The sequence below is a fragment of the Hirundo rustica genome, chromosome 18 (genome assembly GCF_015227805.2).
Source record: "Hirundo rustica isolate bHirRus1 chromosome 18, bHirRus1.pri.v3, whole genome shotgun sequence".
NCBI lineage: Eukaryota > Metazoa > Chordata > Aves > Passeriformes > Hirundinidae > Hirundo > Hirundo rustica.
Genome location: NC_053467.1, coordinates 9,776,916 through 9,803,462, shown reverse-complemented (window position 1 = coordinate 9,803,462; position 26,547 = coordinate 9,776,916). Strand labels below are relative to the sequence as shown.

The 26,547-nt window shown below is 52.4% G+C and overlaps 1 protein-coding gene across 1 annotated transcript; it reads right to left on the bottom strand.

Moving 5' to 3' along the window:
• Positions 1–20: 20 nt before the first annotated feature.
• Positions 21–26,547, bottom strand: MAP2K6 (mitogen-activated protein kinase kinase 6). Its single transcript, XM_040082036.2, has 12 exons — positions 26,379–26,547; positions 18,300–18,366; positions 17,419–17,467; positions 14,656–14,769; positions 12,872–12,991; positions 11,912–12,028; positions 11,218–11,269; positions 9,215–9,342; positions 8,017–8,094; positions 6,597–6,736; positions 3,638–3,683; positions 21–624 (listed from the first exon to the last, which is right to left on the bottom strand). Exons 1-12 carry the CDS (start codon positions 26,545–26,547, stop codon positions 547–549), a joined length of 1,158 nt encoding a protein of 385 aa, XP_039937970.1. The 3' UTR covers positions 21–546.

Genomic DNA, 26,547 nt, shown 5'->3' with positions numbered 1-26,547 from the left:
TCATCACCACGCACTCAACCTCATATAAAACAGAAATCTATTCCATCAAGCACTTAACATAAATATTAAAATAATGGAAGGGACAAAATATAAATCTACATACAACTTCATGACTACCATAGCACCTATTACCATGACAAAGCAAATTCCGGTTCAAGGGGAAGGGAGGGAAGGGGGACGAGGAGCAAGTTAGGAGGAGGAACTTCGACTGTCATTAAATATGTAAATCACTCTTTCAAAAAAAAAAAAAAAATTTTTTTTTTTTGTTGTTTCGTTTTTCTTGTTTTAAGGTTACCAACCTTATTAAAATTCATTCCACTAACCAGCTCGTTCTATGTCGCTATGGATACCAAAGAACCCTTTTAAAAAAAAAACAAAACAAAAAAACCCAGAAACTCGGGCGAGGCGGGGGTTTCTCAGAATAAAAACAAAACAAAACAAAAACACGGCGACTTTCTGTTGGTGCTTCCATGACGAGTCCTGCCACGCGCCCCTCCCCTGCACCCACCAGTCCACAGAAGGGCAATTCTTCCCCAAGTCCAGTTCTCAGTCTCCCAGGATGAGCTTGACAAAAGAGGCGACGTCTGTCTCTTTGGATTCGTGCAGGGTGAAGAAAGGATGTTGCTGGGAAAGCAAAGAGAGAAAAACACACACAAAAAAAAATAGCGAAGTTTATTATTCACCAAGCTTTTCAGACAATCCCCTAGACAGAGAGGAAGGTTTTCTCCTTAGCATCACAATACTGGGGTTTTACAGCTGAGGCAAGCCCGGCAGCACAAGGGCTGCTCCATGAAGTTGTGATGCCCTCCTGGACTCCCCCAAAACCCTGCCCTGAGCTGGGCAGCTCTGCAGGGAGGGGAAGGCTCAGAAAACCCTCTCCATCCGCCCCATAACACCCCCAGGCCACGGTTACCCATCCCACACGCTCCAACCTTGCTGACTGCAGTGGTCTCCCCTCAGCTTTATCTGGGTATTTAGCCTCTGGTGACTCCTGAGTCTCATTTCTTCCCTGAATTCCTCGCAGCAGCAGCGGCTCCTTCACCCCAGCCACCACACAGGAAAGCCATCCCCACTGGAAAAGCATCCCCACTTGTGTGTTTAACCACTCCATCCTGACCAGCGTGGGGAGAAGAGCCTGCCAGAAAACCCTGCCGGCATTTCAGCACGAACGGAAAAACACGGCCGAGGAGAAAAAACACAACCACATCCCCCCCCAAGAGCAACAAAAGCCCCTCTCCACCAGCACCAGCGACTCAGCTTGCTCGGTTCAGCAACACCCCAAGCTGAGATCCCACTTGAAAAGCCCCAAAACCCTGTCAGACACCCACTGTCCTGGCAGATAATGGGATTTATTTGTCTGGAGGGTGTCGGAGAGAGCCAAAAGGCAGCCAGGGCCCTGCAGGCCTCACAGCGGCCTCTGCTCTGTACAAAGCTGGGGGTTTGATTTCCAACCCGATCGTTTCGAGTCGGATTTTGAAAGACAGTTTGGGGTTTCCAGGGTTTTCCCAAGCTGCTTCAAGGATCTTTAATGGCAGGGGCCAAGTGGAGGGAGAGGAAGAGCAAAGCAACCTTGAAGGTGGGCTTGAGTGGAAAGTCACCCAGGGAATGAGAAGAGGCGGCTCTGAGCGCCTGGGAAGCGATCCAGAGACACACCAGTAAGGAAGAGGAAGCACAATTATGTGGGAAACAGGGCTGGGATGGGTTGAGGCAAAGATCCAGGCCAAACTTCATGTCTCCCCAGGTCAGACACTCACAGGAACTGAAGAGTCCTGGATAACACAGAGAGGTGACCCCAAAGCCTTGTTATCACGCCAGCACCGCGTCCCTGCTGTCCCAGCTCACTGAGCGACAGCCAGAGCACGGCCTGGAAGCACTCAGAAGGGTGCCAGGGGTGGCAGCAATCCCCCAGCCCTGTGCCCCAGGGAACCAAAGCCCCCTGCACGGGCTGAGCCTGGCGCAGAGCCCCTGAGGAAGGCAGCATGTGCACGGCACCGCTCCCGCAGTAGTTCCACGCTCCACTTCACCTGGGGAAGTGGGGTTTTTAAGTGAAACCAAGCACCCCTCTCGGCTTTCCTGATGCTGGAGATAGCACAGAGTCATATTTTCCATGAGAAACCTCAATTCCACAGGAAATCTTGGCCGAAATGACAAGTCCAATCCAGCACCGCAACTTAATGCCATAAGAGAGGGGGGAAAAAAAAAAAAAACCCAACAAAACAGCAACCCTCAACCCCAGGACCTCACAGCATCCATGTCAGCCATCAAATACCACAGCACTGAGATACTCTGCAGGGGTGATCCAAGAACCTAATTCAATAGAAATGCACTGCCTTGCCAACGGGTGTTAGTGCTGCAGCAGACCGAGCTGCTTCGCTGAACCTTTCTTGATAAAAGGCCATTTGGCAAAGTTCAGAAATTTGTTTAAAATATACAGATGGATTTGTTCAATAATATACCCACCCTCCCCCAGGAAAAAAAAAAAAAGCCATAAATCTCAGGCCTCCTTTTGTTTGAAACCGGTCTGGGGGCAAGCTGTGTGTCAATCAGATCTATTTATAGTTTAAGATTGCATTACGGGGCCCAGCAGCAAATGCCACGGGAATTATTCACTGCTTGCAGCTCAGGGTCGTGGATTTCCAGCATGACTTGCAGGTAAAAATCACCTTAAACCTGGCACCTTCTCACCGCTGAGCAGAAGGTGTGAGGCGGTGATGGGCCTGACCCTCTGGTGGCAGAATGCATGTCCCAAAAATTGTGGGGTAGGGAACACCAGTGCCTAAAGAAATCCTGCAGCAGTTTCCACCCTAAATCCAGGTGATCTTGACACTGAGACTGGACAAGGGTGGGAATGCAGGGTCAGCATCTTCAGAAATAACAAATTTAGGCACGTTCCTGCCTTCAGAAGGCCGTGAATTGTGTGAGAGTAAAAAAGGATTGAATGTCTTCAGGAGTGAAACACCAGCTTCCTGAGCTCTCCTGCTTTTTGCCAGCTTTTAGGAGCACCAGGATCAATACCAGAAAGTCAGGGGAGGGAGAGAGAGAGGCCATGAAGCTGTGGAGCCCAAGCAGAAAAATCTGTTCTTGCCAGCTGCAGCCCAGAGCTCTGGCTGGGCACAGACAATGCCCTGCATTTCCCCTGTCACCAACCTTTACTGGCATTTTCCTCCTCAGTTATCCCTCCCAGGAAAGAGTCTCTAGGCAGCAGATGAAATTCAGTAACTGGAACTATCAGTCCCAGACTCATCTCTGTCCCCAAGATCCAGGAATTACTCTGCCCAAAAATCCTCCAGCGAGCACCTGTGGCCAACTGAGGTGTCTGAGTTGATCACACAAACCCCAGAGGAGCATTTGAGCCTCACCAAAGGATTCCCAACAGCCTCATTCTTGTCCATTGCCTGCTTTAACATGTCTTTTCTCCCCTGAGCTGACTGCAAATCTCACCTGGCTGAGGTTTCAAAGAGCATCTCTGACTTGCAGCCGCCCTCCCAGGACGCTGGAGTGTCCCGGTTCTCCCATCTGGTATGAAAGAGGAGATGCAAAGCATCCCCAACACCATCCCTGCTGGAATCTCTGCCTTCAGCACCTCACAGTGACCCCGTTCAGCTCTGAACACGCCGCCTGGTGCAGCCACACTCACCATAAGCTCTGGGTATGTTGGCCGTTCTTTGGAATTCTTCTTCAAGCTTTAGTTGGGAAGAAAAAAAAAAAACAACGGATTTTACATTCTGTCAGCAATTGAAGTAAGGCCACAAAATCACACCATGACAAAAAGGAAGGTTTAAAGGCTCTGCAGAATAAGTTCAGCTACTCATCCAAGCTGAGGACACAATCTAGGCCTTGAGGACAGCGGCAGCCAACAGCGCTGGGTCCAAGAGCTCGAGGCCCACCAAGAGATCTGGAGCCATCAAAAACACCACTTCCAACCCTGCCTCTTGCTGGGGGCCAGGTACAGCAGGGAGTTTGGGTGCTCTCCAACAGGCCAGTGACTCGGGGAATGGATTCAGGCTCCAGGCTCTGCCTGGGAGCAGCGACTGAGCCGCTCCGGAGCACGTGTACAACTGTTTGTTTATCACCGCGCCGTTATCAGCGGGGACGCTTCCATGGGACATCCTTTTTTTCTCCTCTCCTACAACAGATGGCCCTGGAGGGTTGTAGCTGCAAGTTATTTTGGTTTCCCTCCAGCAGAAAATAGCTTTTAAAAGACAGGACGTAATCTCTACTCACTTCCTGGCAGTGTATTTAGGGGAAAGACACTTGGAGCGACTTGAAAAGATCTTCACACACGTACGCGGCGGTGGCGGGGAAAAGGTGTCACACTGAGCAAAACAAAAGTGAGAACCTCTGCTGGGATTTGCTGGGGCCCAGAGGAAGCAGGGGACACACACTGAATAGATATTTCCTGCTTGCTGTGTGTAGAGGGCTCGTGTTTAGTGTCATGTTGTGAATGAACAGAGGAACCCGGGGCCGATACGTGCCAATATCGGCGGCCCGAAGGTACGGGATGTGTCACATCCTCCCAGCTCAGCACCAGCCCCAGCCACGATGACAAGGTGAATTTGAAGGTTAGCTGCGTCCAGATTTGGTGCAATCCTCTTTATTTAGACCCTCTCCAAAACAAATTTGTCCCTGGGTTACTAATAGCAGGAAATCTGGCGGTAAGTTACTGAACTCGATGTAAATTTTCAGGAATGAGGAGTTATACTGGGATCTGATCCTGACTCAGATCTCCCAGGAACCTTCCTGCAGCGCCTACAGGTGATCAGACTTCACTGCCTCAGGTAGCAGGTGGATAAACACAGCCCTAAGCCAGGCTTGATACAGACTGGCTGTGACCTGCTTTGGTGTCAGGAGGAGCTCCCAGACCCCAGGAACACAAAACCGGTGCAAAGTTCACCATGCCAAGCCCTTTGCACAAAACCGGTGCAAAGTTCACCGCTCCAAGTCCGTGCCACGCTGCTGGCAGTGAGGATTTGACCAAGTGATTTGCCAGGACAGGGATCACCACGTGCTCCCCAAAGTGGCCGTGGATGTAACTCCTAAAGCAGCCACGGCCTGAGCTGCAAGACACGGGGCTTGGAAGAGAAAATCCCTCAGAGAGGAACAAGCAGGCAGCTGGGAAAGAGCAGAGCCAGCAGCACTGGCTGCAGGAGCCAGCAGCTGCTCCAAAACCTCAGCGTGGGCCTTGCAAGAACGGGGGGCATCTCGTGAGAGGCTTTTTCCAGGCTCTCCCAGACCCAGGGCACAGCGGGCACGGCAGGTATTCCCCAGCATGGGGCAGGAGCCGAGCAGCTGGACCACGGGGACACGAAAACACGTTTGGATAAAACTCTGAAGAATCCAAACGTGGGTACTGAGAGTCCCTGGGCAGGAGCAGCTGCTAATCCCCCGTCCTGGGTCAGCAGAGCCGGCCGGGCCCTGGCAGCTCAGGAGGAGTCTCACATTTCTGTCTGTCCCTCTGCCATCCTCCGTGGCCACCACGCGCACCCAGCGACTCGGCGGGGTGGCACTGCAGCGCCTGCAAAACCCCGCGCTGCTGGCGGGAGGACTGAGGGAGCCACGGCCAGGGCTCGGGGCTGCCCGAGCTCTCTGTGCAGCCTGCAGACAGCAGCTCCAGCCCTTTTCCTGCAGCGCAGCCAAACGCTCCTGCTGCTTCCAGCTCCCAGGGAAAGCAGAGCAGCAGCCCTGGGAGAGGGACAGACACCGGACAGAGGGATCACCACGGGGCAAAATCTGCCCTCAGGGGACAGAGCCGTGTCCCTTGAGAGAGGGTGCAGCCGTTCCATGCCCTGCTGCCCTTCCCAGACTCAGGGACGTGAGCTGCACCTGCTCACAGCACCCCTGTGCTGCTGGCGTGGGGGCAGTCAGGGCCTCCTGAATCCTGTGTGTCCCCTCAGAGCAGCCCAGCCCGTTCCTCAGAGCCCCACAGCTGCCACCAGCACCTGCACAGAGCTCAGTGAGGGCACAGAGGCCCAGCCCTTCCCAAAGGGAATCTTCTGCCCAAAACTGAGAGCTGTTGCAGCAGCCCTCTTATGAGAGGGTAAAAATGAGCCGAGGCAGAGATTTCTTGTTAAACACAGCATAAGAAGGGTCCTGGCTTATTCCTCTTCACAGCTTCATCATCTTAACTCCAGCTATTCCCTGACCCTGGCTGCAGCAAGCTCCTGCCGGGGGTTTCCCTTGCAGCCTCTGACTGCTGGTTATCTGCTGCTAAACTCAGTGCAGGGATCAGTGTGCAGGCTCTGAATGAAGGCTTTTACCTGGCTAGATTATAAAAACAGGTTCCAACAACAGGCTCTGACTGCAGCCCCGGACTGCCCTCACTCCCAGGATCCTGCTTCATGATTCTCTCCTTCGTGCCCCTCCAGGATCACCCTCCCCTCACCAGCTCACCCCTCTTTTTTCTCACTCACCCTTTTTGCATACAGCTGTGACTCGTCAGGGGCAAGGCTCTGCAGGTTAATTAACACAACTGCTACTGATTAGGGGTGAGATCACCCTGTATTCCCTTCTCCTACAGAGCGCTGCCTGTGGACACAGGCACCAGCACGGGGAAGGCCAGCAGGGCCAGGGAGGGCGAGGACAGGAGGGAATTTTACCATTGTGAGGTAAAATCGACGAACTCCGCTGAGAACCTCTCGGCTGGGAGCTGCGGCGACGGCTCCTCCACCACCTGCTTGAGCTGCTGGAAGGGCGTCCCCCAGGAGTCGTAGGGAAAGCGCAGGATGGCCAGCTCGATCTGGGGACACAGATCCTGCCTCAGCACCGCGGCTGCACGCCCCACACAGCTGGGATCCCCACGTGTGTCCTTGTAGGCTGCACACAAATGGGGGTGCTCAGCCCGCAGGTGGGAATGTTCCAAGGAGATCTCAGAGCCCCCTCAGTACATAAAGGGGCTTCCCAGAAAGGAGGGAGAGTGGCTTTTTACATGGGCCAACAGCGATAGAATGAGGGGGATTGGTTTTGAACTAAAAGAGGAGAGATATAGATTAGATATTGGGAGGGAATTGTTTCCTGTGAGGGTGGTGAAGTGTCCCTGGATCCCTGGAAGTGTCCAAGGCCAGGCTGGATGGAGCTTGGAGCAGCCTGGGACAGGGGAAGGTGTCCCTGCTGTGGCAGGGGTGGAATGAGATTGGCTTTAAGACCCCTTCCCACCCAAACCTGGCCAGTTCTGGGATTCTCACCCCACCTGGCCACAACACACTGCTCATCCTTCCCCAGCAAACAGGAGGGGCTGGAGGAGACCCAGCCAGCTCCACAGGCAATCCCCGTGCCAGACAGCTCCGGGGAAAGGCTGGGAGCTAAAACCAGCCCACCCCGCACTGGGGAACTGCGGGAGCAGATGCATTCCCCCAAAACACTGCGTGGGAGCCGCCCCCATCCCTGCTCTCCCGAGGGGGATTCTGTGAGCTGCGGAGAGCCGGGAGGATTGTGTGTGCTGGGAATCCATCCTGCCGTGCCTTAGCTCATGCTGCCATCTCCCGGCAGCTCCCGCATCCCGGAGCAGCTCCCTCCCTGCTCCTGCTGCCCTCCATCCCTGCGCTGCGGGAGCTCGGCACTCCCGAACCACCGACAGCATGCGGCAGATGGATCGTTCACATTAAACTGCTTGTATACATTTTTAAGAGCACTCGTTCACCTGGTTACACATTGTTTGATTGGTGCTTCTATCCTGTCTACACGTTCAGTAGGTGTTTTTCAGAAAACACGGCTGGTCACGGTCTGTCATTACGTTGGGTCTCTTTTATCTATTTTTATGTTTTTAGCATTCAGTTTCTTAAGCTCTTCTTTCTTAACTTAATACTGTTTGTATCTCAGTAACCTTGATAAATGTCTGAGGGTTTGATAAAGACAGCTACAAGCGGTTGAACTAGAGCACATTATAATCTAAGTTATTTAAATACATTACTACACTGTGGTACATTCCCTGCTCCCTCCTGAGCTCCATCCCCACCCTGTCCCCAGCAGAATGAACCCAGAGCCCTCCTGGCCGCTCTGGCAGCCCCCAGGTGACCCTACCATGGTGATCCCCAGGCTCCAGATGTCGGATTTGACGCTGTATCCCTTCTGGTTCAGCTCCGGGTTAATTCTCTCAGGCTGCCAACAGACACAGAGGTGGGTGAGGAGCAGGGACGGCCCCGGTGCCCTGCCCACACCCTGGCTGGGTCCCTCAGGGTGCCAGCCCAGCACCCCTCAGCCCTCCTGGGTTCTGCTGCGCTCAGCTGGTTCCCCATCCTCACCAGGAAGGGTGGTGCCTTAAGTTTTAACTTTCATATTTTCAGATTCTGCACTGCATTAGTGTGTAACTCTGAACTTCATATAAAGCGGGAGCAAGTTCTCCTCACAGCTCAGTCACACAAAACAATCCTTTGCCAGCCCCAGAACTAAGGACACCGCTGCAGCTTCAGGCCCAAAAAGTGCAAACAGCAGCGAACTGAGGAAAGGGTGGGACTGCATCACCTGAAGTGTAATTGGTCCATTAACCCCAATATGGAAATGGACCAAAAGCTGTGAAAGTGTGAAAACTCTTGACCCACTGTCCATCTTGGCTGGAGCCCCAGCCAGGCTCTTGTACTGCCCAAGCTGCATCCTCTGAAGGCCTTTTAACAAATCCCTGCTTTATTCCCTTAGCTCTGCCCAGCCTCTGCTCCAGGGAGCCTCTCAAGGCACCAGTGACACGGGTCACCAGAAGCAGCTGGCACCAGGGGCCGGGCTGGTGGAGCTGAGCTGGCACAGCTGGCACCAAGGGGCTGACAAGGCTCAGCTCTCCAGGACTGTTTTCACCCCGTTCAGGTGCTCCACAAAGGGTGAATCCTGCACAGCAGCTCCCAGGAGAGGGACCCCAAATTCCTGATTTCATCTGAGGCTGGTTTCTGCTGCGCTGCTGCTCAGGGAAGCTCATGGAAGGGATGAGCATGGACTGTTGTTCCTCCCCATGCTCAGTACTGCTGTCCCCAGGGGCCAAATGGCAAAGAGGCAAGAGGGAGCAGTTCCAGAGCCTTCCCCAAGGTCACAGGCAGGCGAGCAGGCAGCGGGACGCCGTGCCCAGGAGATGTGATCTGAGCCACGAGATCTGCCCACCCTCCCAAGGGGATTGTGTCCCTTAACTTCAGGGCTGCATCTTCCCAAAGGAATCCCCAGGAGAGGCACTGCAGGCTGATCCTTCCCCCCAGGCTCATGTTCCTTTGGCTGCCCCCCACGCAGCTTCTCCACTTACAGCCATGTAGGGTTTGCATCCTGCATCCATGGTTTTAGCAACAGAGTCGACGAGGTAACCGCTAATCCCAAAATCGCACATTTTCACCTGCCCCTGCGTATTGATCAACACGTTAGAGGGCTTTACATCTGCAAGAAGGAACACAGACCACGGTCACTGTCACCTGGGGGTGGCTGGGCCAAGCCACAAGCAGCCACAGAGGGGCCCAGCAGCAGAGGGCGGCCAGGGAGCCCGGCAGAGCCCCGGGCGTGCCAAAACCCCGCTGGCTGCGGCTGCGGCGCGCTCAGGCGACAGCCTCATGGGCCCGTCACGTGCCCTGCCGGTGTCCCTCCCGTCACACAGTGCCCTCTCTGCTTTAGGGCAGCAGGAGGTAACTCTGCCCATCGCCAGCCCGTCCCACTGCCCGGGGAGAGGTCGGGGAGCAGCCCCGCAGAGCTGGGGGCGATTCCGCGGGGATCTGCAAAGGGCCGGAGCTCCGTGGGTCTGGAATCGCACCAGCAAAGGGAAAAACCCACGGGGGAAGGATGTGGGGCAGGAAAGGGTGAAAGGGTTGCAGGGGAAGGAGAGAGCAGTTAACTGAGGCAAGGATCAAAGGTTCAGAAACAGCCTTTGGTTTTAAGGATACAGAGCTCGACTGCAGCGCGAGCAGCAGAAGAGTGGGAGCTCCACACCCCAAGGAAAACAGGCCAGAGTCTCATCTCTCTATTACTGCCAGATTTATCTCTTCCCATCGTGGCTTTACAAAGCCCTGGTGTGCTCAGCAGGCTCGTGAGGGCAGCTGCAATCCCCAGCAGAAAGGGAAATGAAGGCGCCCAGAGATGGCAGGAGGGGATACCCAGGAGAGCAGGGAGGTGTTCTCCTGCAGAGCAGGCAATTGCCCTGGGAGGCTGATCCCAAATGGAACTGCAGCACAGCTGACCCTGCTTTCCCTGGGATGCTCCAAAGGGAGCGAGCCCTTCCCTGCTGCCACCCAGAAATAACAGGTCACTTCCTGAAGATCCTCTGTCTCCACGTGATAAAGAATTCAATACAGGAGCTGAAACACCCTTTGAAGGATGCCAGAAGCTGTGTTTGAGTCCCGTGCGTTCACAGCTCATTAACATCTGCTCTCTAATCAGCAATCGAAAGCCTCAGGTATCCAAAATCATCATCCATCTGCTCCTACGCTGAAATCAGACCATTTTCAGTGGCAATCAAACAAGTGCACACAGAAAGCCAGCAGCCAGGAAGGGCTTTCCACCTCCTGTAAGTGATGCAGAAGGCAGAAACTCAACCCCCAGCCACAGCAGGAACACAGCCAGTGCCACTGCCTGCTCCAGCTGCACTCTGCTGCTCCCCAGGCACTCAGGGAGGGCTCTCTCCTCCTCAGGACAAATTGAAAATGACCCTTGAAAAACAAAGGTGCCAAGCAGCAACTGCCAATTTGTTTCTGAGTGCGCTCACGGCAGCTTTGGGACGCTGCACGGGGGGAAAGCATCGCAAGAGGCTGAGGAGGGAATTCCTGCTCTCATTTGAGGCTGGGTTTGGTGTCAGGCTGCTCTGCTGCACTGGTGCCCAGGGAAGCTCATGGAAAGGTGGGGATGGTGGCGCAGGGCAGGAGGATGAGGCTGGCAGGGAGATCCCTGTCACTGCACACCAGCAATGAGCATGGAGCTGCGGGACAAAGCCGGGCAAAGCCTGCTCCAAAGCTCCCCGAGGTCAGGGATAAAGCCTGGCTGCATTTCACCCCGGTGATGAAGCAGACCATGGGTTCAGGGGAAAGCAACCCCAGGGAAAGAGCCCTTCCTCTGCCAGCCCTTCCTCCTGACTTCAGGGAAACCCTGCGAGCTGCAGGCAGACTTTAAAGAGCGAACAGCAGCCACCTCCTCTGCTTGGGTTTCGCTACAAGTCATGAGATGCTGGGAAGTATTTCTGCCGTCCACAGCTCGCTTTATCTCGGGTATTTTGGGATTCTGGGAGCCCCTGCCAGGCTGAGAGCAGGGCAGCGTGTGCCTGGCACTCACCTCGGTGGATCACGGAGAGCTTACTGTGGAGATGTTCTAGCGCTTTCACGATCTGAAACGACAAATCCAGCATCAATCACAGCTGGCAGCACCACCAGGAGGAGGAAATGGTGCCTGACTTCACCCCCAGAGCTGCCTGGAGGGCAGGAAAAACATATCCCCCACCAGTCCTGCACCCTGCCAGCAGCCTGAAGTGTCGTGGGCACCCAGGGATCCTCCTGAGGGCTCCAGGACCCCGATGTGAAGGGAAAGGAGCTGCAGGAGCCAGCCCACACCTCACACTGGGCCATTCTCTCCATCATGTGGATGGATGGGAACAGTTATGGCTTATAAATAACACCCCTGAAATATAAATTATAAATCATATAAATATTTATTATCTCTATTACATAAATAGTTTCTATAACTTATATATTATTATACAAATATTGCTTATAATTAAGTAATATTAAAATCAAATAAAATTAACTAGAAATAATATTATTGATATTTATTATTTAATCTAATTTCTTATATTTATTATTATATATAGCATACAGACAGATGTGAGGCCAGCTGTGGGAATGGCCATGTGGGCTGGCACATGGATCGCCCTCTTCCTGGTGCACACACAGCAGGGAGCTTGGGTGTCAGGCAGGACTCGATTTGGAAGATAAATCCCTTTCCCTCCCCTCCTCACCCCGCTGCTACTCACAGAGACTGCGATTTTCCCCAGGATGTCCTCGGGAATCGTCAGGCCTTTGTCAATGACGTGTTTGTAGAATTTGTCCAGTGAGGTATCCATGAGCTCCATGCAAATCCACACGTCCCCCTGGAGGGTAAAGCAAGCAGATACCCAGATATTGGAACAAAGCATCTCTTCTTCCTTCCTTCCTTCCTCTTCCTCTTCTTTCCTTTCTCCTTCCCTTTCTCCTTCCCTTCCCCTTTCTCCTTCCTTTTCCTTTTCCTTTTCCTTTTCCTTCCTTTCTCCTTTCTCCTTTCTCCTTTCTCCTTTCTCCTTTCTCCTTTCTCCTTTCTCCTTTCCCTTCCCTTCCCTTCCCTTCCCTTCCCTTCCCTTCCCTTCCCTTCCCTTCCCTTCCCTTCCCTTCCCTTCCCTTCCCTTCCCTTCCCTTCCCTTCCCTTCCCTTCCCTTCCCTTCCCTTCCCTTCCCTTCCCTTCCCTTCCCTTCCCTTCCCTTCCCTTCCCTTCCCTTCCCTTCCCTTCCCTTCCCTTCCCTTCCCTTCCCTTCCCTGTTTTTTTAAAACCCATTCAGCAAAGCTCTCCTGGGTTTTCTTTTCCCTGCTCTGGAATTCTCTTCACATTCCCTACCATTTAGGGTGTAACTCTTCCCAAAGCAGAGCCACAGTGATTTAGGAGCCCAGAAAATTATCAGGGACTGAGGCTCCCAATGCCCAGCCAGGAAAAGTTGAGCTCTGCAGAGCTGTGCTCAAAGCTCCTCAATAAATCCTGCTTTCCAGAGCTTCCCACACTTTTCCTCCGCACGGATGACAGCAAGCCGCGGCGATCTGAACGCCGTGAGCTGGGGTCTGTCCCACACTCACAGCTCACACACGCTCAGGCCAGGCCTGAGCAAACCTCCGTGAGCGCGTGGAGATGAGATCCCCGGCACGCGCAGGAAGCGCGGGAGCGGGAATTCAGTCCCGGGAAGCCTCACCTCTCGGAAAAGCGCCCCGTAAAAGGTGACGGTGAAGGGACAATCCACCGTCCTCATGGAGATATCCAGATCCATCAACAGCCTCTTCTGCTCCTGGCTGTTCACCGTGGCTCGGATCCGCTGGAACACACGGAGCGTCAGGCCCGGCTGCCCCAGGGCCCCGCTGCTCCAGCCCCGCTCGTGCCACCCCTGTGCCACCGCCTCTGTCCCAGGGCCCCGCTGCTCCAGCCCCGCTGGTGCCACCCCTGTGCCACCACCTCTGTCACAGGCACCTCCCCGGCCCAGCACCCGCGGCAGGAGCACCTGTTACCCTGCTTTTTCTGAGTTTCTTTACTAGCCTTTTGATTTTCATAAATGGAGTCAGATCTTTTAGTTACTGTAGAATATTAGAGCAGTTTTTCTACCTTTCCCACAGATGTAATATAAACAAATCCTTTGTTTTTCATTCTCTGTCCTTTGTTTGCATATTTCTAACCTGAAAACAATTGTAACTGACAATTGGTCTGGCCACTGAGGCTGAGGGGTGGAAACCCCAAAAAGCCAATCTTCTGCTAGACCCACAAATGTATAAAAAGTAAGAAATAAACAAAGGGGCTCTCTTCTCTCCGCTCTCTCAGCTGGGAGCTGGATCGGAAGAACCTCTGCGAAAATCTCTTGTCTGCGTGTGATTTCTTTGTGTGTCTTGGTGACAAGCACCGAGGGGTCTCCTCACCACCCCTCATGAGAAAGAAAGAAGTGGCTTGGGAGAGCAGAAAGGAGCAGGAAATCGAATTCCGGGCCGGTGGAAAGCTGGGGCTTTTGGAGTCCAGAGGACATCTGTTCCATCAGCAGGTTTTGGGCACCAGAGAGGGCTCCAGCCTGGTGCTGCCCATGGCTTTGGAAAAAAAGGCATTCCCCAGGCTCCCAGGAAGACACAGGGCACACACATCTTCCAAAGAGTGGCCAAAGCCACTCGAGGTCAGTTATGGACAGAATTCGACCGCTCAGCATCGCTGAGAGCCCGAACGCTCCTGCACCCCAGCCGAGATCTTCCATGGCCCTCAGAGAGCTCTGGGGCAGGTTGGTGAACACCAAAGCAAACAAAAAGACCAAATGCAGAGCACAGAGGCCGTGGGACCCGTCAGCACCCACAGCAAAATCTGCCCATAACTGAGCAGCAAAGAGTTTGCTCGGAGCTTCCAGATCTTTTACTCTGAAAGGAAACTAAAATTCAGCCAGGCAAAGACCAGTCCTTCCCAAGCTACAGTTTTTCCCATGACCATTTCCCTAATCTCCAAATTTATGAGTCTGAGCTGTTGTTATGAAAACTTCTCGTGATAGCATCTACAAGGCTGCCACGAGTCAAGATCCCACCGCGGCAGGCGAAACGTGAAAATCCCAGCAAAAAACTTCCTGTTCCAAGGAGGCTGAGAAAAGTCCCAGATGAAGGAGAGGCTCTTGTGCAATTAGATTTGTTCTTCTTTATAATTATGAAGTAAACTAGAGGGGCTACAGCAGGAAAAAATATGTAAATTTATATCTATGTGTGTATTTAAAAAATGATGGGATATTGAATCCCAGGCAAACAGGAATATTGTGGATAAAGGTGAACAGTGCTGGAGCATCCCACTTTTACAAGGTTTTCCTGCTTAAATGACCCAAAAAACCCCTTGGTTAAATCACCCAAATCACCCAAACCCAGCGTGGAAAGAGGATTTCAGGAGGGAAGCAGCAAAGCTCGGGAAAGGAACAAGGGGGATCCCAGCAGCCCAGAAAGGACAGAAGCCCCCCGAGGCTCACTCTACCTTCACTGCCATGATCTGCCCGCTGGGCATGTGCCGCATCTTCTCCACCACCCCGTACGCACCTCGTCCCAGCTCGGAGATGGGCTCCAGGTCATCGGCCTTCACCTCAAAGTTCTGGGGGACAAAAGCCCGAAGCGGCCCCTGGGTGCTTGCCCCCCGTGTCCCCTGCCAGCTGAGGGGATGCAAACACCGCAGCAGGGCAGACCCGGGGCACACACATCTCCCGGGGCCACAGCCACCCGAGGTCAGCCACGGCTCAGAGCTGCAGGGAGGACCGGCCACCACCACCACGGGGGTCTGTGTCACCAAATCAGTCACAGCCTGGGGAGGGGCGGAAGGGACCACGCTGGGGTCACCTGGCCCATCCTCCCCGCCTGGGCTGCGTGGAGGAGCGTCCTGAGCAGGGCAGGCACAGCAGGACCAGCCCTGCCATGGGATGTTCTGCCTGATGGCCACCCACACCCCAGAGCCATGGAACCGTGGATCACAGAGCCCTCGGAGCTGGAATCGTGGAATGGTTTGTGTGGGAGGGACCTTAAAGATCATCTCATTTCATCCTCCTGCCATGGCAGGGATACCTCTCACTGCCCCAGGCTGCTCCCAGCCCTGTCCAGCCCGGCCTTGGACATTCCAGGGATCCAGGGGCAGCCGGAGCTTCTCTGGGCACCCTGTGCCAGGGCTGCCCACCCTGCCAGGGAAGGATTTCCTCCTAATATCAGTCGAACCCTACTCTTTTTTCCTTTTGAATCTGCTTCCCCCTTGTCCTGCCACTCCATGCTCATCTTGTCCCTCCCAGCCACCTTCAGCCTCTCCATCCTGTGAGGGCTGGGATAGAAAACACCACAGCAGCTTCTCCCCAGGGAATCACCTTCCATCTTACTTCGTTTTATTTTCCTTCCATCCCCTTCTTCCCTCCAGACAATCACAGAAACATCTCCAGGTTTTTTTAAAGCTCACGTCTCCAGACCTGCAGGTGGGCCAACCACCAGCTGGATGTGCCCTCCTTTCAAACCAGGGAGGATTTCTTTTGCCCATCATCATTTTTCTTCTACCTTTCCACAAGGGATGAATCTGTACGGACCCTGCGTCCCTGCCTTCTCCTTTCTGCCATAATATCGTGCAGCCACTCGAATAATAATAATAATAATAATAATAATAATAAATAATAATAATAGGTTTTGGACCTTTCAAATCTGCCTCTGCCACTAAACCCAGGCACTCTGCTTGCTGCAAGCACAGCCCCAGCTGTCAATCCCCCTGCAGTGGGTGAGGATGGGCGGATTCCCAGGAACGGTCCCGCACAGATTTTTGCCTGCGCAGCAGAACAAACCCTGCAGCCTGCAACCAGCCAGCTGGGGATGCCACAGAGAGAGGGGAGACGCCCTGGGAAGGGGCACAAGGAGCCCTGAGTTGATTTTGGAGTCACAGCAGAGATTTTCAGGCAGCCCTGAGCGCCTGACACCGTGAGCCTCTCCAAAAACGCGCTCCGAGCGTTCTCCCCCGACGAGCGGCAGAGCGGAAAGGGACAGGAGGGGAAGTGGATTCTCCTCGGGATCAGGGGGGTGTGGGAATGCTGGTGCCCATCCTAAAGGAGCCTGGCTGGATCAGCAGCTCACAGGTCCGTGGGAAATGCAAGCCGAGGCGTGCCAGTCCCTGTGAGGCAGCCGCAGATGCGTGCCTGGAGAGCTGTGGGGCTGTGAGCGTGGCTCCCCTCGCAGGGTCCAGCCCGGCCTCGCTGCCTCCTGCACGGAGCCATTTTGGAGCACTGGAGCCTTCCCTCACCCCTGGGACTGCAGGGGAGAGGTGATTTTCTTGGAGCAGGCGTTTTCCTCCGCCTCTGTGCTGCACCATTCTGCATCTCACGCTGTCTCCACCTCCCACCCCTGCTCCAAGCCAGGGGAAACGCAAAATGAAAGGAAAGCCTCCAAACTCAGGCATTCTAAACCACTACTGGATCAGCATTTCGCTGCATAAATTACCTCACTGACACCAAGGCCTGTCTTTTGCACCTCATAAATTTATTGTCCAGCTTTAAAGCGCTTTTCTGAATTCTGCTCTGCCTTCTTCTCCTATCAAAACAACTGCCCTGGGGTTGGGTTTTTTTCACATTCTGGTATTCTTTTCATTCAGGTGGACTGGTTTCCATGCTGGCAGAAGGATTTGCTTCCAGGGCAGGAATATCTAACTTGAGTTAGGCTCCTGAGGAGACGACCTTCGATATCAACAAAGAGAAATATTTTGGGTGAAGGCTTTAAATCAGCAAAGGATCCGCAGAGGAGAGTCAAACAGCTCCGTCAGCAACCCCCACCCTTTATAATGGTTATTTCCAGGGGATTAGCTGCACCTCAGTGCAGGCAAGGAAGGAATTTCCATGGTGGAAAATATGAAGGGAGCCCACGTGTCATGGGAGGCCAAGGGTGAGCGCTGGGGGCACGTTCAGCAGGGCAGTGCCAACTGCAGCCGGCCACGGGGCCACAGCGGCTGCCACCCACACAGCCCTGCCTGCAGGAGCACAAACACCACGTGCCACTTGGGTATTTATGGCTGGAGGGGGCTCAGGAGCCCCCAGAGCTCACCAGCTCCCAGGATGGATCTCCTCAGCTCTTGTTCACCCAGCTTCGCCTTTCGGATAAAACGGGCTGCGTTATTAATAATAGCTGGTATTTAATTATCTGCCCCTTTTTTTGGGGGGTGGAGGGGCTGAAGTGAAGCAATCCCACAAGGGATGATGCTCAGCTGGTGCCAGGGGTCTCTCGATCTTACCTCCTCACCAATAGAGATGCAGGCTTTGGAGTCCAGATCTCTGGGTGGCCTGCACGAAAGGAAAGGGAAAAGATGTGAAATATTCCCTGTAAAGATCAATTTTCCCTCTGTGAGTAAATCCAGCCCCCAAGCCATCCCCTGACACCTTCAGCCCCTGCAGGCCTGAGCAGCCTCCTGGCTTTGCAGGACCAAGAGATGCACAAAGACACCCCAAAAAGGGCTGGAACTGGCATTTCTCACAGCCAGCTCGCCCCTGCAGGAACCCAGAGGGATTCACGGGCAGGTGGAAAGCACCAAACCCCTGCCAGCCTGCAGGAAAAATGGATTAAACGGGCAGGAACACCTAAACCTGCTATAAATCATCACCTCAGCACAGGTTAACAGGCTAAAAACACTCAATCCTCACAGAAGCAAAGAAAGCCAAGCAGGCTGGAGCTGCACAAAGTGCCTTCAGAACAGAGGGGTTCCTTCTGCAAGGCTGAGCAGGCAGGGCAGGGGACGAGTTTTTATGCCCTGACCGAATGCCTGTTAGTCAGACTGGTGGCCACAGTGACACACCAGTCCAAACTGGGGGCCCATTCTGGTTTTTTATCCTCCCTTGCATCACTGAGCAGCACAAGAGACACAGAAGGCAGAGAGCCCCCGGGAAATGCAAGGGTGGTGAAATTATCACAGAACCCCAGAAGGGTTTGGGCTGGGAGGGAGCTTAAAGATCATTTAACTGCACTCCCTGCCACGGGCAGGGACACCTTCCACTATCCCAGGGCGCTCCAAGCTCCATCCAGCCCGGCCTTGGGCACTTCCAGGTGCCAGCCAAGGGCTGGAAGGCAGCTGGGCTTCGTGGTTTGCTTTTCGTTCTGCCTCAGTGTTTGCAGACTTACGTGGAGCTTGTCTGTGGTTGCTCAAATGCTTCTTTAGGAATTTTCAGCCCAGGGTTTCTCTTCTTGCCTGTGAAACAAGAAAAGAGGCAGAGTTGAAGAAAGGCAGTTTTTCCACTGTTGTTGTTATGATTTCTTTGGGGTTAATTTGCAAAACACAGCTTGTCTGTATTTGTTGACCTTATTTAACAGAAATGCCCGGCCAGGCTGCTGGGGCAGGCTCAGGGCACGGAGTTCAAACAGAAAATGCCTTTGTTCAGCAAGGTTTCATTTAAACCTGCGAGCTCTGGCTGCCAGCTCGGTCCAGAAAACAGGCAAGAGCTCTGGCAAAGGCAGCCCATGAGAACATGCAAAGGGAAAGGTATTTCTCCTCCTACCCACCTAGGAACCCTCCAAATGCTTCTCAGATTTAAAACCATTCCAGATATAAAACTTCAAACCCTGGCAGGAGGAAACATCTTCTTAAAATTGCATCTGAAAGCGCAGATTCTGATTCTGTTTAACCGAATGTTTCACCTCCTGGCCATTAAAGTTCTGCAAACCCAGCAAAAAATAAAGCAGAACTGAAGTTCGCAGGCTTCAAAGCCATTTGTTTCTATTCACACTGACCAGCCAAAGCTTTTCTGAGCTGGATGCAGCTCAAGATGTGAGGCAGCTCAGCTGCAGCTCTCCTGGAAAGGGGGTCCAAGGCAGCAGCCAGGCAGAGCAGAGAAACACAAGAACCTTTTTATGACTGCACAGATCCAGCCCCATTTCAGCACGGGGGCTCCAATCCACGGAGAAAAGAACCTGGAAGCATCAGTCACGTCACCAAACCCCAAGGTAAACATCTGGCCGCTGGCCTGGGCAATAAAATCCCTGCTCCATCCCCCCCCAAAAAAGGCACAAGCATCTGATTCAGGCATTCAGCATTTTCAGTCTAACAATTTATATCAATTGCTCTTTATTTTAAGCAGGAGTTTTACTCCCCATTCCCAACCCTCTCTCTGACTTCACCTATTTGTGTCAGAGTTTGGTTTTCCTTTTGACACATCAATAGATGCTTGTGCATCCCAGTGCCAGAGGGGTGCTGGATCAAAGGGCAGGCACCCAGAACGGAAAATGACCTTTATGGATCAATTAATCAATTCAGATTAGCAACTTTTTTTTAGGGTTTTGAGTTTTAGGTTGGTTTTTTTTTCCTTGTTGTTGTGGGGGGGTTTTTTGTTTTGCTTTTGTTTGAGGGGGGTTTTTTTGGTTTTTTTTTTTTAATTTTGGTTAGTTTGTTTGTTGGGGTTTGGGGTTTTGTTTCAGGTTTTTTTGTGGGTTTTTTTTAGTATCTTTTTTTTCCTTGTCTGCTCCAAAAGATGGGATCTTGCTCTCTCCTTTTGACACAGTCATTCCAGGATGGGGCAGGCTGCGAGAACCCAGCTGACACCGCACGAGAACAGCATTTATTGGAAACCCCTGTGCACACTCACTGCTGGGATTAGGAATCAACAGAGCTGAGAATGTACACAGAGAAGAAAAATTGAAAAAAAAAAGCCAATTCTCTGCTCCCAGGAGCTCCCAAGCTCACACAGGAAAAGCAAAATAAAAGGAGCAAGGTCACGGAGAGCACAAAGAACAGCTCCGAGTTTTCCCAAAAAGTAAAAGCTGGTGTGTAAGGAAGCAAAAACGATTCTGAAAACCAGTGGAGGAATTCCTACAGTGACCAGAGCTGCTCTCTGCCCTTTTCCTTCCAGTTTTCCAGTTGTATCCAGAAGGCAGAAGTGAGGAGCGAGCCCTGCTGTGCTGGGTGCTCCAGATTCCCTTTCCTGCCCAAGTGCACCTGGGTTTGAAAGGGAGAGAGGTGTTTGGATGCTGGCACATTATCCGAACAAAGGAATCTCAAAAAGACAGATCTGGCAGCGCAGGCAAACCAAATCCCTGCTCCTCTGGCACTTTCCACGCTGCCACCCCAGCGACCCCTCTGCCTCCCGCCTGCATCCTCAAGGAAACGAGACAGGCGCAGGAAAAGCATCTTCAAAGAGACTTTGTATGTGGAAAAGACACAAAAATCCACCAAACTGCCCGTGGAGGAGCTGCTTCTTTTAGGGTCCCTGTTAACACTGCCTCCTGACCAAAATCAAACAAAAACAGGCACAAATTTGCTCTGTTATTCCCCTTTTTTTTCCGTTTTTATCCTTCATGGCTTTGCTTGCACCACCCCCTGAGCTGTCCCTGAGCCTCAGGAACCTGCTCTAAAAAAAAAAAAACAAAGAAAAAGACAATGAACCTGCTGGGAACGAAGCTGATTTGAACTGGACCCAGCACAGGCTGAATCTCAGCGCGCTTCACGAGCGGTGTCAGCAGAACCACGGAGCAAAACGCCAAACCCAAATAAACATTAAAAGCCTTTCCTCCCGGGGAAATAAAACCTGCACTTCGGGGAGTTTATTTTCCTCGTCTCTTCTTCACAGAACACAATATTTTGAAACTTTGCCTTTTTTTTTTTTTTTTTTTGCGGCGCAATCTGTCCGTGCGTTCGAGCTGCCAAGGCACAGGCAGCGTTTAACGTTCTTTGGGGTTTTCTTTGCAAGAAAGCAGAAAGCAACAACAGAAGACGCGGATCCCACGATGGCATCAGGAGGAGGGGATGGGAAATGGGAATTGCACCTGCAGCACCCAAAGGTGCTGAGCGGGGATGTGCTGACTCTGTGGTTATTTAATGAATCCTGGGTTGAAACCAGGCGATTTCACGGCTTTTAACTGGATCAGGCCAAATTTCTGAGCTCCTTTTGCTCCGACATGCAAAGCACTCCTCTTTCCAAGCCTCTGGGGCCAAGGTCTGCGAGTGGTTTGCAGGAAGCCTCAGCAATCCTGAACGTGGCACTGCTCTGAAAGCAGAAATAAGCAGCAGAACCACCCCAGCAGGCTGCAGTGGGATGCAGGAACCAGGATCCCCCTCCACTCCAATCCCCAGCTCCAGAATCCAAAACCCAGCTCACACACAATTGACTTTCTCCCCTAAACACAAACAGACTCAAAATGGTTTGGTTTTTTGTTTGTTTGTTGGGGTTTTTTTGTGGGTTTTTTTTTTTTTTTTTTAAGGAAAAGCATAATTGGAAGCCTCAAGATCAGAGTCCTGCTCAACAGCAACTGCCAAGCAAGTGTCTGGCTGTCAAAACAAAAATCCCTCCGTTTGCCAGAGCAGACGTCGGCTTGGGGAGATGAGGTTGGATTAAAATCATCTGCACAGGAGCTCCAAACGCGGGGGCAGCTTCACGACACACAGAATGGGATGGTACCTGTTCCATCCATCCCAAAACCAGTACTTTCCACAGCGTTTTTATGGATCGTTGCTATTTTTAGCTTTTTTTCCTGGACAAAACCACCGCGTGTGTTTATCTGCCGGTCTGTGTCGCTTGTGGCAAGTGCAAAGCCACGGGTCCATCTCAGCCTCATCTGACAGAAACTGAGCTTTTGGAGACTGCAGATCTGAGAAAAGCAAGGGATTGGATAAAGGGGTCCCCAGCTCAGGGAATGAAACACAAAAGCCACCCACGGCAGGCATCAGGCGTCCACACAGGCTCCAGGTGCCTCAGACACCGAAATAACAGCACAAGGCTCCACCCTGAGGCACAAACCTGAGGGGTTTCACTGCAATCCCTTGGGATTTACGTGCAGAGGGGTTTTTACTGCAATCCCTTGGGATCTGCAGTAAGGAAAGCCCCAGTGAACTGCCACACACAGCACAAAGTCTAAATGCGGCTCCTTCTGCAGAAGGTTCTGCTGGTGGCTCAGCAGATGAGATCGCACATCTCCTCCCCAGCACCCAAAAAAACATGGATTTGCTGTGTAAACAACCCCTGGAGCATCGCTGGTCCCTGAGCCTTCGAGCTAAAGCTCATTTGAGAGCTCTCCCTGCAATTTGGCACGTGGAGACATCCACAAAAGCCAAGTTTTAAGAATAATTGAGGATGAAAAAAAAAACCAGCGATGCTGAGAGACATCTCCAGAACCCAGTTTTGATAAGCAAAACTTCCAGGATGTCTGTGACATTAGGCAGAAGCTTAAATCCACTTTCTTCTAGCAAAAATTGACCCACACAGTAAATACTGAAGAAGAAGCTGCCACCTTTACAGAGCCTTCCTCGCAAGTGCACTGCTCACGGCAGCAGCTCCGTCTCGGGATCAGAGGAAGCAGCCTCTTAACTGGAAATTAGGAGGAATTTCTTCACCAAAAGGGTGGGCAGGCGCTGGAAGAGGCTGCCCAGCGGTGGGATCCCCATCCCTGAAGTGCTCATTCCGAAGATGTGAGGACATGGTTCAGTGATGGGCTTGGAAGTGCTGGGTTTGGGTTCAGTGAGCTCGGAGAGCTTTTCCACCCTCAACGATGCCGATTTTCTGGTTCCAATGCCAGCAGCTGGCTGCAGCATCACTGGAACCTCCCATGGCCCAGCACCGACCCCGACTGCTCCTGCAGCGCCTGGACCAGCCCAGGCAACCCCGAGAACCGACACTGGAACGGGAAAACTTAACGAAAACACATTAAACACTTCCCCGTGAAGGTCTTAAACCCGGCTCCTGAGGGAGGGGAGAAAAACACGTTTGTAAGGAGCTCCCTAACCTCCTCCCACCGGCACTGGCAGAGCACGGGGATGGATGTTGTTAACCCCCTTCAATTAGGGCAGCGTTAAATATCGATATTGGAAAAGGAAACTTCCACGTTTCACAGTGAAAGGAACGGAGAATAACAAAGAAAGGGAAGACAGAGGAATTTGCTGCCCACATGGGCTGTAAGAGAAAATAAACTTCGACTTCTGAAGGAAAATCCCATTCCCCAGTCTCCAGACTTTTCGCTGCAGTCAAAAACTCTTTATGATATAATCCAAAATAAATAGTTCCTTGCCACAAAAAGCTCCTATTTCCTTCAAAGGATATTAACTAGTTCTGTCTTCACCACAATTTATTATTAAAAATGTGTTCAATAGCCATGTAGCAACATTTCCTTTCAAACAACACTCTTAGGGCATAAAACTTGCTGGTAGAATTTCACAGGCAGGAAACGCCTCTTTCTCCCATTTTTTTAAGGACATAAAAGTGGCTCATTTACGACTCCTGTCTCTCCCAAGGATTTTTTTGTCTGATTTCGTGGATGGTTTTGAAAGCTAAATGATCTGGTTGTCCCCTATGAGCCACTCTCTGTGTGAGCAAACCCACACCCCTAAAATGGGAGAGTTTGGTGGGTTTCCATGGAAGAGGAGTGAATTTTGGCGGCTCACGGGCAGCTCCCAAGGCTCCACAACCGATGCCTGGCCTGATCCCCAAATGCCCGTGGCCGTGGCTTAAGTGCAAAACTCCCAACCCAGACAGTTCTGGCAAAACCAAGGAATTGGGATTATTTCTTTTGTGTCCCAGCCGCCCTGGAGATGCCCAGCAGGGCAGAGCTCTTCATGCAGAGCCTTGGTGTGCAAGTGCAAAGGGCATCTTTTATCCACAGCTCAGCTCCAGCCCACATTTCAGCAACAGTGGTGGGTTTGAGGGGGTCAAAGGGAGATTTTAAGTCTTGCAGGACACCTGGAAATACCCAAATCTCTGAGAAATCCACTCATTAACCCTCCTGGACACAACCACTGAGACATCTCAAAGCTGCTGACAGCACCCATGGCGTAGCAGGGTCACCTGGAGCAACCACCGCTGTAGGTGCTTAAAAACACTTCAACAGAGCGACCAAAAATGACCAAAGAAGTAAAAAAAATATTTCTAACAGGTGTAACAAATCATCTCACAGGCTAATTGTTCATACTTGCAAGTTCTTATGGTTGTCACACAAACCACCCTGGCACGGGGTGAGGGCTGGGCGTGGATTTGAACACCTCCGGTCTTATCACCTGCCCCAGCATCAGCTCGTCACTGCCCCGTGCTCAAGGCTTTTCAAACCTTTCATCCTGCCCAGATCTGTGCCCCGAGGAATCCCACAGGTGGGGACACCCCAGCCCAGTGTGAGAGGAGAGGGAGCGCTCCTGGTTGTGAGGGTTTTCTTCTTCTCTTCGTGTTAGAGCCGGGATTAACACACGGGATGCCGTTCTTGTGTTCGGGCTCAGATGTTTATTAACTCTCATCTAAAGTACGGTCTCAGGAGTTGTGAGTTCTGCTAACAGGAGGAAATGGCGATGGCTCTAACTCTTTCCGAGGTCTTTTAAGTGGTAATTACCCAATGACGAGGTGGCACCTATATTATTTATACTTCTGACCCAATAATTGACCACCCAAGGTCTGCAATGCTGATCCTTTCACCCAGTAAGAAAAAATCACCCGAAACTGTGAAGAACAAGGTGAAGAAGAAGGACTTAGACAATGCCCTTAATCCTCCATCTTGCCCCTTGTGTATTACTATAAACTAAAACCCTAAATCTAAGTATTTCACGTGTGAAATCACACAATCCTTCTCAAACCACACCCCTAGTGCTATCGCTCAATTTCGGGAGCCTGTTCCACAACCTCAGTGTAATGTTTGCTTGAGGGTCAATGCCCCTCAGCACAGAAAGCCTGAAATTTTCAGCCTCCAGGGTTCCAGCACTGGTGTCCCATCAAACACTGCCCACTCCAGACTAAACAACAGCCAGGAGCAGAGCCTGGGGCTCCCTGCCGAGCTGCTGCGCTGAAAAATGAAAATACGCAGAGATAACAAAGTATATTCTCAATGACTCCTTTCTGGCTCCACTCCAGCTGAGATGGAAACCAAGCCCTCAGAGAGAACACAAACGGGGGTACAGCCCTCAAGCAGCCACTCCTGGTGGGTTTTGTACCACAAAACCTCGGTGGTCACATCCCCACGTGGCGTCTCCACAGCCACGACCACAGTGATTCCTGCACCACCACCACCTTCCTCCCACGGGCTGGGTGAAACGGAAATTTGGGCAGTCCAGGTGTGGAACCAGGCTATGGATTTGGGATTTGTAGGTGACAAGGGCGGGGAGGCACGAGGGAAGTTCTCTCACCACTTCTGCCCCCACGGTTGGGTTGTGTGCCTCGGTGACATTTTGGTAAAGGCGCCTAAATCCCCTTTGTGCCAGGGACAGGGTGGGTGAGTGGCTGAGCTGTGCCCACCATCCAGTTTGTAAGTGCAGAGTTTTAACCAAGCCCTAATTTCTGGAGAAAACCAAAAACCATGGTGCTCATGCAAGCACCAATGATGTGGAAACGTGGGGCTGAAAATCTCATTTCCAACCCCTCGTATAGCCACAAAAACAATTTAACATGCAAGAGATGTTTAAAAGCTGTAGAAGTTTCAACCAAAGGCCAAGGGACGGGATGAGGTGGATTTGTGCTTTATTTCTCTCTTTGAAACCTGAGGGAGCTGCTGCTCTCTCCTTAGCCCTGCCACTAAGTGGCCAAGTGCCACTGGCTGCTCTTCCATCGCTGCCAGGAGCAGCTGGATCTGCTGGAAGCAAACGGAGATGCTCTGGGGATGATGGCGTGTCCTCTGAGCAGGACAGGGACATTTCCCACACGTCCTTGATCTGTCTCTCGCCTCACGGCTGTTTGCAACAACTCCTTGGAAACGGCAAACTTGAAATGTGTTTCCTTAACAACATTTCTGGGCTGGAACGGGGCTGAGCCTGCCACGGCCGTGGGGCCGAGGGGGCTCCCAGCTCCAGGCTTGCCTCCTCTAGTTTGGGTGCCACGGAGCTGCTGGCACAGCTGGTGGCAGCTGGCACGTCCAGGTGTGAGCACACCGTGGCCCCACGGCGTCCACACCGCAATTCACACCTTTATGTCTGGATTAAAGCATCACTGATTTTCTTTTCTGTCCCCCACGAGTCGTATTTTGGGCCAGGCAGAGGGAAAGGCAAGGGCGTTCTTATGGCTGTTGTGAATTTTTCCAACGTGTACCAGAATGAGAGCACAGCAGGAAACCCTGAAACGCTGGCACGCCACAGGGGCAGGCGATGCTGCGTTCGTTAAATTAATTAAATCGGGAATTAAAACCCCATTTCAATTCCCAAGGCTCCTGCACAGCCTGGGCACAGCTGCCCCAGTGACCGTGCACCAGCTGATCCCAAACTCCCTGCTGACACCACCAGCACCCACAGGGAATGGAGGGGATGCAAGTCACCGTCCTGAGGGTGGCCGGGCCCAGCACATCTGTGCACCAGCACCCAAATGTGTCCCAGCATGCCCCAGATGTGCCCCAGCACTCGTCTCTGCACCAGCATCCAGATGTGCCCCAGTACCCGGATGTGCTTCAACACCCAGCCGTGCCCCAGCACCCAGCCATGCCCCAT

What these genes read in the sequence shown, in the direction of transcription:
- MAP2K6 (XM_040082036.2), bottom strand. Translation starts at nt 26,547, where the DNA reads ATGGGGCATGGCTGGGTGCTGGGGCACGGCTGGGTGTTGAAGCACATC. An exon ending in GGCAGATCATGGCAGTGAAG is followed by an intron (nt 12,992 to 14,655) that starts GTAGAGTGAGCC and finishes CGTGTGTTCCAG; the next exon opens with CGGATCCGAGCCACGGTGAA. An exon ending in GATGCAAACCCTACATGGCT is followed by an intron (nt 8,095 to 9,214) that starts GTAAGTGGAGAA and finishes GTCTGTTGGCAG; the next exon opens with CCTGAGAGAATTAACCCGGA.